Raw genomic sequence first — 11,015 nt, 5'->3', positions numbered from 1 at the left:
TCATCATTCCCACACCCGGGTTCAGTGCAACGGAGATAATCCCACATCACTTCATTCCCACACAGTGTGTTCATTCTCTCTTGTGTGCCTCTTTCATGTACCTGTCTTCCCCCAGGAATTCCTTACCTTCTCTCCTTACTTTTTATTTCTCCTCCTTGGTCCCGTCTGATGTCCACAAATACTTTCTTCCACTTTTCCTCTTTTTCCCCAAAAACTCAAGATCTACCCCGCCTATAAAACTGACCTAAAACTCACCTGTTGGAGCCCTCCCTGACTTTAGGGGATCCTTTTGCCCTTTGCTCAGGGGCCCTCAGCTTTCTGGAAATGCTGACCGCATACCGACACTGCCCCCCTCCCATTAAATGCCAGTAGGTATAGGATAGAGTAGCCAGCTCCTTTGGAGCCACCCAGTCTCCTCACCATTTACTTCAACCTTGCCCCAGCCTGAGGCCTTACAGTAAAAGTTGTTGGATACGCGGATATGTTGGATCCGGCCAATGCCGAGTAGATGAGCTAGATCCAAGGAGAAAGCATTACTGGCCTTTCCAGCTTCAACAGGACAACCCATCCGGCGGGTGAGGGATATCACTTATACTGGAGACATATGCGGACAGCCTCAACAGACATTGTGACAGACCCCTCGCAGTCCAGCCAGAGCTGCTCCTCCCCCCAGTTTCACCTTGTAGGATACAGGATCTTGGGAGCCGCAGAGAGAAAGGAACAGACAAACATATTCGGGACACAGAGGCAGCTGAATGTGGGGAGTGGCCTCACATGCCCAGTTCCACGCAGGCAGAGGGCACCAGGGTCCAGCAAGGTCACTTCCTCACAGGCAGGTGCTAAACTCAGAATGTAAGTTCCTTGAGGGAAAGAACCATTTCATTTTTGGTTTTGTATCCAGTGCCTAGCACAGGACTTGGTACACAATAGGTGCTTAATAAAGTCATACACACCAGCAATCTAAGTCCAGAAAGAAGATTTATGATTCAACACATTACATAGAGGCCTGGAAAATACTGGTACTCAGAGTAACAGCCTCAAGTTTGAGAGGGCTCTTGGCCCTGATTTACTGATCATGACAGCTACTATAAGGTTGAAAAGGCTAGACCAGAACCCTGGGCAGGAGGGGGGGGATGAGGGGGGAGGGAGAGAAATCTACCTTAGAATCAACCAGTTTAGAGCTGTCCAAGTCAGTCGTGTCTGTTCCACCTGTGTTTATGTGTGCATGCATATGCATACATACACACAGATTTATATATATAATTTAAATATGTCCGAAGAGCTATGATTTCATCACTCCCAATGGGTGCCGTCGGGTGAAGCAGACTATGACTTTACCATGCCTTAATCTTTGCGAGTCAGTGAGAAATCAAAAATTCATCACCTGGGTGCCCAAGTTGCTGGGTATGAGACTTCAAACTTATCTTGGTTCTTAAACAACAGATATAATCCCTCACCAGACCACACTTGAAGCCTTTCAGGTTTGGTGGGACCTGCTATCTATTTTATCTTTTGTAATTGCCTTTATCCTTTATTTGGTTAGGAATATACCACTTGATTATAGGTGTGAAATGTATATGACCTACCTTCTGTATTATAGTCAATCCATCCATAAATCAATAAGACTTTATTATACATTTATCATTTATTCTGTGTTGGGTACTCTGTGTGTGTGTGTGTGTGTGTGTGTGTGTGTGTGTGTGTGTGTGTGTGTGTGTGTGTGTGTAGAGGCAAAAAAGAGTCTAATACATGACCTTTGCTTTTCAGGAGGTTACTGGTTAGTTTGAGACCCGGTTAACCATGAAACAATTAGAGAGCATAAAAGACTGTAAGCATAGGCTGAAGGGTGTGTATCTGAGACTCTTAAGAGCTCAGAGAAGGGAAGAAACAAGAAGGGCTGGAGTAAGTAGAAAGAATTAGGACTTGGGTTAGCTAGGCCCTGAAGGATGGATAAGACCTCAGAAGTGAAGAGGAGAAAGAGCCCAGTAGAGAGAGCGCCTGCTGTGTGAAATGAAGGGGAGTTCTATGATCCGAGATCCCCCAGACATGATTCCTGGGCTGGCATGAATCCTGTATATATTCTTTAGGTGTTTAAATGGGTGAGGCCTGTGCCTCTGTTCACAGCTATGCCAAGCAGTTCCTCTCCAGAGCCCTGCTCCCCAGTCCCCCAGCAGGGAGGGCCAGAAAGGCAGCAGCAAGCTCATAATCTTACCAGGGGTCTATGTAGAATTCAGCTTCCAGCAAGGCCTGTATCTATGCACAGAGGTGTAGCCCCCTTCCTGTGACCACCCACTCTGAGGCAAAGTCCAGACTGGGAAACTGGGACCTTGGGAGAAGGCAGAAGGTTGTTTTTTTCTTTTTTCCCTATTTGCAGACACAAAGGGGAAGATGAAGCTGAGGGTCTGAAATGTTTTCGGTTTCCTGGAAAAAAAAACAAACCCTTTACAGATTCGGCCCTGTCCCTTTTGCTTCTTTGAAACCCCTGGCTATCAATGCTAAGGTTCCCAAATAAACCTGAGTCCTGAGAACTTTTAGCAAGGGTTCACAGGGACAAAAAACAAAAACAAAAACTGACAATGGGAAACGGAGGCATGAAGAACTGGGGTTAAAAGGCACTGATATCACGTTTCTGAGAGAGAGGAGACTTGGCTGCTGTCCGGCGAGAGGTTTATAAATTCTAAGAGCCAAACATGGTCTGCATGAACTACACCCCAGGGTACAGAAAGAACTTATGGATGTGACTGCTGGGCTGCCGTCAGCAATCTCTGAAAAACTGAAGAGTAGATAGGATCTCAGGACTGGAAGCAGGCAGGTTTTTAAAGGAAGAAAAAAAGTTGATTCTTTCAACTACAAACCTGTGATCATTACAATTTCTGACAAACCTTCTAAAGTAAAAAATTAAAGCAAGATTAATTGAAAGGAAGACAATCTGGGAAAAAAAATCTTTGTAATGAATCTCAGTTAAGGGTCTATATATAAAAGATAAATAGACAACCAACATACTGCTTTCATAATAACACCAGAATGTTTAAATTCCTAATACAATAAATATCAACACATAAAATTCACGCAAAGTTTCTTTGGAGGTCCTCAATTTTTATGTGTTAAAAAGGAACAGAGACCAAAAAGTCTAACTACTAAACTACTAAAAAACTAAAGAACTACTAAAAAAAAGTGAACCGAGAACGAATAGTTCTCAGAACAAGAATGGCAAACTATGAACCATAAGGAAGAATTCTCCAAATCCCTTAAATAAGAGCTATACAAATCAAAATGACCCTAACGTTTCGTATCACACTCAGCAAACTGACAAAGATAACAACAAAAGATGGGAACAGTCAATGTTGGAGGAGCCGTGGAAAGATAGGCACATATCTGTGGAGCTATGAATTAGTAAAAACCACTCTGGAAAGCAATTTGAAATTATGTAATTGAAGTGGCTAAACTGTCTATACCCTTTGACCTTAAGATTTCACTCTTGGCATATACCTCCCCACAAAGAGTTATTAGTAAAAAGAAAGGATCCATATTCACAAAAATATAGCAGCTGTCCCCCATGCCAGGAACGTTCTCCTTCCTCATCTATACCTCTTGGCTTCCTTAGCTACCTTCAAGTCCAGCTAAAATCCCTCTTTCTAAAAGAAGCCTTTCCCAGTCTCCCTTAATGCTAGTGACTTCCCTGAGCTGATTATCTCCAATTTATCCTGTATCTATTTTTTGTACAAAAAATTTTGCATGCTGTCTCCCCCATTAGACTATGAGGGTTCTTGAGATCAAGGGCTGTTTGCATAGTGCCTGGCACACAACAGGCCCTTACTAGATGTCTAATAACAGCTTACTGACTGGCTGCCAAAGAACTAGAAGCAATACATGTCCATCTATTAGGGAATAGCTAAACAAATTGTGGTACTGGAATGTTATAGAACAGTACAATGCTGTAAGAAATAAATATGATGACTACAGAGAGACACAACTGGAGACTTTTTCATAAGGATAATGTTTATTTTGATGTCCCCTCCCAAAGTAATCTCCCCACACTTTGAGACAATTATATATCATAATACATCTGTTAAACCCAACACAGAATTTACATTGTTATCAATTAGTCATTCATAGCTGTAAAGGTGTTTTTTTTTTTTAGGATTTACCTGTTGAAGTTCTCTTTCTGAGTTGGTGTGCATATCAAAGTCCTTGAAGAGGGCTTACTCCTGTAGAAATTCTTATAACAACCACGGGAGTTCCAAATGCCCATTTTTAGAGAAAAGTATTAAATAGTATATAGAATTTAGCAGAAGAGTACAATAGCTGTTGGGATGAAGTCCAATTTTCCTTAATTTTTTTATAGATCATATTGAAATTCTGTCTTTTCTCATCTTAGGTGAAAAACTCAAATTGCTGCTCTTTGAAGGTGAGTTTTTTCTACTTATTTGCTTGTAGAGTCACGTTATTCCTGTAGCTCTATAATTAACAATAATAGATCTGTGTGAGTTGAATCTGGGATTGGTTATTGTTAGCATCCAGTGGATTCTGGTGATATGCAGTCTGTCCCATATCCAATAATTCTGAAAATTTTTCTTATGCAACTTCTTTTCTTCATGTATTTTGGAGAGTACAAATGAATGACTAGAAGACTCCATGGTCCCGCTCTCCTAAGCATGTCAGCTGTTACACACTGCTGGGTAAGGTTAAACCTTAATTGCACTCATTTCTAGTCAGTACTGGCTGCAGAAGCTCTCCCACAAACCTGCTGATACAACACAGCTAGAATTCTACCTTCCTCATCCTGAGTTAGCCTTCCCAGTTAATTTTTAGAAACCCTACTTTAGATGCTAGTCCATGTTCCCTGACCCTATCACCCCACCAGCAACGTGACAACTGCCAAAGCAAGCACTTTGTCTGAAGACTCCATGTAAACCCAGGGCCCTAAAAGTGCCATGCCTTTGAGCAGAACCCAAATCCCTCTGCTTATCTGAGCTACCATCCACCATGCTGCCCATGGCTTAAGATGGAGGGGGTGAGGGAGCCAGCCCCCATGGGACTGAATGCTATCTACCCACACTCTTCTCTGCTGAACTTTACTGTATCATAAACCATTTTGACCCATCCAACTTTAATTCATTTGCCACACTCTACCCTAAATTTCCATGACAACAATGATTCTTGAATTACCTAAGCTCCATCCTCCTCCAGTTCTGCAATCTATTTGTAAAGTTGTAAATGAGTCTCATAAGACAAGAGCAAATGTTCCCAATTTTCAAAAAAAAGAGATGAGATTGGAGTCTGCAAGAACAGGACAGAGAGCTTGACTTTTTTTCTTAACAATATTCTAAAACACTATTAAAGAGATAGTTCACAAGCACGGATAACAAGAAAAAGAGATTACTAAAAGCCAGCAACAGCTTTATCAAGAATAAAGAATGGAATCTTGCCAGCCTAAACTCACTGCATCTACTGAAGGTAATTAGACTGGTAGATCAGGGGAATGATGTAGATACAGTTTATCAGAAGTGCTAGATTTGAACAAAGCATTTAGCAAAGGTTCTCACATTATCTTTAGGGACAAGATGGAGAGGTATGGGCTATGTAACAGTACAGGTAAGTGGGTCTGAACAAACCCAAAAAAATAGTCACCAATGGAGCATCACTTCAAAGAGGATCTCCAGTGGACTGTCTCAGCTACCTGTCCTTGACCCTAAGCTCTTCAATATTTCATCAATAACTTGTAAGAAGGCAAAGAAGGTATGTTTGTCACATGGCATAAAGTTCAGAAGAACAGCTAACCTGTTGGATGACAGATTCAGTTTACAAAAAGACCTTTGACAAGACAAATGATGGCTTAAGTCAAATAAGATGAAACTTCATACACATCAAAATAAAGTTCTATACTTTGTTCAAAACCACCAATTTTTCAAGTAGAGGACAGGTAAGCATCAGTTCTCACACACATACACACAAATCTGGAGGTTCCAGTGGACCATAAGTCCAATAAGAGTCGGCACTGTGACAACAGTCAAAAAAACCAATGCTATACTAAGCTTCACTGACAGGATCAGTGTCAATCCAGACAGTAAAAGTTCTGCTGCCCTCGGCTTTAAATGGACCACATCTGGAGTATTATGTTTAATTCTAGATGCCAGCACAGCTTTATCAAAGATAAAAGAATGAAGTCTTGCCAGCCTAAGCACCTCTAATGAAGCCTGCCTCTAATGAAACAAGGAGACACAATAGGTTTTGAAGACATTGACAAGATGTGGCATATCCACAAGAGGGCACCCAAGATCAAAAACTGGAGAAGATGCCCAAGAGGATTTGTTGAAGTAACGGTAATTGTCAAGTATCTGAAGGCCTGTCAAGTGAAAGAAGGATTAGACTTACTCAGCTTGGCCTCAGGGGCAGAATCTGCAGACACATTTACATTTGATGTCAGTAAAAACTTCTAGTTAGGGATGTACAAAAGTGGTAGGGGTTGCCTCTGAAGGTAATGAAACCTCACAGGTTTTCATGGATATTGTAGCAAGAATTCTCAATCAAGTATGGGACTAATCTCTGAGATGCCAAACTCTTAGGCTTCTCTGAGATTTAGGATTGCTTATAGTTTCCAATCTCTTACTTATCCCATGTCTCACCTGTTCTCTCCACAGAAAAACCACATGCCTTGGGAGAAGACCTGGTTGACTCAGCATCTAAAAAATGCTTCATAACATTTTATATCCAAGAACTAGATTAACAGAGCTAAAAATAGGACAGCCTACCCCCTCCAACCCTAAACCCCAGACCTCAGGTCTCACTGTAGACTCCAACTACCACCAATCCCATCTCCAGCAAAAACACCATGGTGGCTCCCTCTAATTCCATAGCTACTCAGGATTTGGCCATAACCCTGTTATGCTTTTAGTCTTTTTCCTTTGGTCCTATGCTTGATACCTGCACATCCTGGACAGGTATTAATGATGTGGACTAACTGGTCTAAAAAGAAATATTTCTAAATCCAGAAATTGCCAACCATTCCAACACAGTCACCATGATGCCATTTCCCTATGTTAGTGGAGGGATGCTTTCCTTATGTCCACTCCCCAAACCCAAATCCAGGACTTATCAGCTGCCACTGCAAGCATGATATCTATTCATCAGTGAGCTAGGTAGTATGCCCAAGTTGAGTTCTACTGGTGTGGTTACTAAATCACCCACTTCCCAATTCCCAGGGCCACGTCCTCCTAATTTCACCAACACATAACAGGAAGGACTGAACAATGGCAAAAGATTCTGATGCCGGGAGACAACTCATGTTTTAAAAAATGAGATCTCAAGGAAAGACTTTCCATTCTATCCAATGCAGGAATAAGGGTAAGGTAAGCAATGAAAAGAACAAAAATATTGAATGGCCAACAAAAATACACATGTGCTTACAATACATATATGCACACAGCATACCCACACTCCTTTCCTCACTAGTAATAGCTTTCATAGCACTGGTTGATCAAAGAGGTAAAAAGTAAAATCCCTTTCCAAGACTGCAGTTGGAAAAGTCTACAGGAGAAAGATGAAGTCATTTAAGCCAAATCCACAGCAACGTGGAAAAATGTGACTTCCAGGAGCAGAGAAGCTAGACAGCGTCTTCTCTACCTTCTCAGGTCAGAAGGGCCGTGTTTCTATAGACTAAGTACCCACTCAAAGAACTGAGCCAGTGACACCCCTTCCAAATCATAGTTTTTCAGCACTGACCTGAGAGAAAACAGAAAATATCTCAAACCACCCACTCCCTGAAGAAAGTAATAAGGAAGTGAGATGTCCCATTGGGCCAGGAAGACATAAAGGTGTGCTCCTCAGGACAAGGACCTCAAGACCTGAGTTTGGTCAAGCTTCAAGATAACTTTTGGCTAAGGGGAGAGGTGAAATAGGGAGGGATCAATAACTGAGATTTGAACTACTTATTAAATTAAACATCCTTTCTACCTGGCTCAAGGCCCAGTCCTCTCTACCTGAACAGAAATAAAAATCTTTGTGAAATCCTATGTTTGTCACTCTTTAGTTCTCCACTCCAATAGCTTTCTGTTTGGACCCTTTAAAAAGAAACTGTCCCCAATTCATCTCAGAGGACTTACCTGTCTATACTGTACAGCCTGAGGAGGGGGCTCTGGGCACCCAAACCTGTCCTAATCCCCTTAAGTACAACCCTCCTTTTCTTGGGACATCAGTTCCTATGAAATGGCAAAAATTATATGCCCTCCCCTCTTAGAAGATAACTATTTACAAAAATAACAGTAAATGCCTTACATGCCAAGTATTAAGAAACTACACGAGTGTATCTATCTCCTTTCTTTCTTGGCATACTAATTAATAGCCCCTCCTCACTGTCAGCCCTCTTCAGAGACATGGAGACTATCTGCATTTATTCCCATGAGAAAAAAATATATATTGGAATCACTCTCCTCATTAGTACTGTTCCTCAGAGACAGGTGTCACTGGAGGTAGGGGATGATCACACCCAGGGGGAGAGTCACTAACAATATCCATGTCACCCTGATGTCAATGACAAACAACAACAAATACAGGAATTCCCTGACAGTGGCTAAAGGAAAGTAAATCTGATGTATCCAATCCACAGTTTCTTGCAGTAACTAAACTCCAGCTCAAGATGTTACATTCCCATTTATTTCACATTCCTTGAATTTCCTAAAAAGTTAAGGGAGGAGGTAAATACTTAATGTTTCCTCCACTTATCACTCCGATTAATCTATCACAAAATAAACCTTATTTCTCATAGGCACATGGCACTCAGGCAAGGACCAAACACAATAAGACAAACATAGATCCTGCCTTGAGAAGCTCATAATTGCTTTATGGGGTTATTATAATCCCAGTATATTTTTCTGAAACTTAACAAAAGTTACAAGTTGTCTGAAGATCTGTCATATTCAGAATATGCATAAGGTCAAAGTTTGGTGTGTACTCTTCGATGTGTCATAAGGCCAGACCAATGCCTGAAGGGTTTCCCACATTCTTTACATGAATAGGGCTTCTCCCCAGTGTGAATTCTCTGATGTTGAGTAAGAGCTGAGCTTTGATTGAAAGCTCTCCCACATTCATTACACTCATAGGGTTTCTCTCCAGTATGAATTCTCTGATGTTGAATAAGGGAAGAGGTCTGATTGAAGGCTTTCCCACATTCTCTACAATGATAGGGTTTATCTCCAGTGTGAATTCTTTGATGCTGAATAAGGTCTGAGCTCCCCCTGAAGGCTTTCCCACATTCACTACACGAATAGGGTTTCTCTCCTGTATGAATTCTTTGATGTTTCCTAAGATCAGAACCACGGCCAAATGCTTTCCCACACTGAGTACATTTGTGGGGTTTCACTCCCATATGACATTTCTGATGTTTTCGAAGTTCTGAGTTCTGCTTGAAGGTTTTCTCACATTCATTACATTCAAAAGGTTTCTTGATAGTCTGATCTCTTTGATGTACACTAGAAGACGAATTCTGGCTAGAGTTTTGGTCATTTGTATTAGATATATGGGGTTTCTCTCCTTTCTGTTGTATAACCAGGTCTGAGCTCAAATGGCAACTACTCAGACTTTCACCATACTCATCACCATTCTCTCCTAGGAGAGTTTTTTCAGAAGGGATGGTCACTAACATAATTCCATCCTGGGAAAGGGATCCGTCTATTTTCTCCATTGTGTCTTCTTGCTTCTCATCTAAAGTGCCTTCACATTCATAGGCTTCTCCAATCGTGGTTCCCTTGGAAATATCCATTGGGAATCTTCCAGATATCCTCTCCTTTGACTCTATTTCTTCAGGAAGTTCCTGCTTTGGAAAGGACCACTTGATACTAGTCTCAAAATCTGAAATGATCAAGAGAAAACACAAATGTCATGAGTGCTGAGAGAAAGAAACCTCCTTAAAGGAATACTGCCAAGGATTCGCATCCCCCCAGCCCTTTATGTACATTACCTGTTGCCGTTATTACAACTCTTTTAATAAGCAGGAACTATGATTTTCCTTATTGTTACATATTAGGAAACTGAGAATAAGAAAGGTGACAAAATCACAGATTTAGAGTGCAATGGGTCCCCAGAAGGCATCTATTCCAACACTCTTTTACAGATTGGGTGGGAGGGCCGCTGACAGAAGACAGGGCAGATGGGGGAAAATGGTAGTCAGAAGTAAAACACTATTGAGGAAGGACAGGATGAAAGGACAGAGAATAGAATTAAACAAGAGAAATAGGATAGAGGGAAATACAATTAGCACTCATAACTGTGAAAAAATTTTTGAAGCAAATTTCTCTAATAAAGGCCTCGTTTCACAAATATATAATTAAGTCAAAATTACAAAAATAAGAACCATCCCCCAATTAATAAATGATCAAAAGATATGAATAGTCAGTTTTCAAATGAAATAATATCAAAACTATCTATAGACATATGAAAAAAATGCTCTAAATCACTAGTGACTGGAGAAATGCAAATTAAAACAATGAGGTACTACACCTCACATTTATTAGGTTGGCTAATAAGACAGAAAAGGAAAATGACAAATGTTGGAGGGGATGTAGGAAAACTGAGACACTAATGCCCTGTTGGTGGAGTTGTGAACCAATTCCACCATTACACAGAGCAATTTGGAACTGCGTCCAAAGGCCTACCAACTGGAGAATTGGATGAACAAGTTGTGACATATGATTATGATGGAATACTACTGTGCTACAAGAAATAATAAGCAAGATGCTCTCAGAAAAACCTGGAAAGACTGACATGAACTGATGCAAAGTGAAATGAGCAGAACCAGGAGAACATTGTATACAGTAACAGCAATACTGTAAGACAAGTAACTACGAATGACTTAGCTATTCTCAACAATACAATGATCCAAGACAACTCTGAAGGACTTATGATGAAAAATGCAATCCATACTCAGAGAAAAGAACTGATAGAGTCTGAATACAGATCAAAGCATATTTTTGTTTACTTTCTTTACTTTTCTTGGGTTTGGGTTTTTTTTTTGGTCTGTT

General features: G+C 40.8%; 1 protein-coding gene across 1 annotated transcript in view; it reads right to left on the bottom strand.

Annotated features, from left to right (window-relative positions):
- Nucleotides 1-3,978: 3,978 nt before the first annotated feature.
- LOC110221915 (uncharacterized) overlaps nucleotides 3,979-11,015 on the bottom strand; it is a 52,026-nt gene continuing 44,989 nt past the window's right edge. The window contains exon 10 of the mRNA XM_078151705.1: nucleotides 3,979-9,846. Within this exon, the coding sequence (XP_078007831.1) occupies nucleotides 8,933-9,846 (914 nt within the window). The 3' untranslated portion in view covers nucleotides 3,979-8,932. The remainder of the gene's footprint in view (nucleotides 9,847-11,015) is intronic.

Source organism: Phascolarctos cinereus, unplaced genomic scaffold, assembly GCF_003287225.1.
Source record: "Phascolarctos cinereus isolate Bilbo 61053 unplaced genomic scaffold, phaCin_HiC Scaffold_4;HRSCAF=312, whole genome shotgun sequence".
Classification (NCBI taxonomy): domain Eukaryota; kingdom Metazoa; phylum Chordata; class Mammalia; order Diprotodontia; family Phascolarctidae; genus Phascolarctos; species Phascolarctos cinereus.
This window is presented reverse-complemented; position numbering and strand designations above follow the sequence as displayed.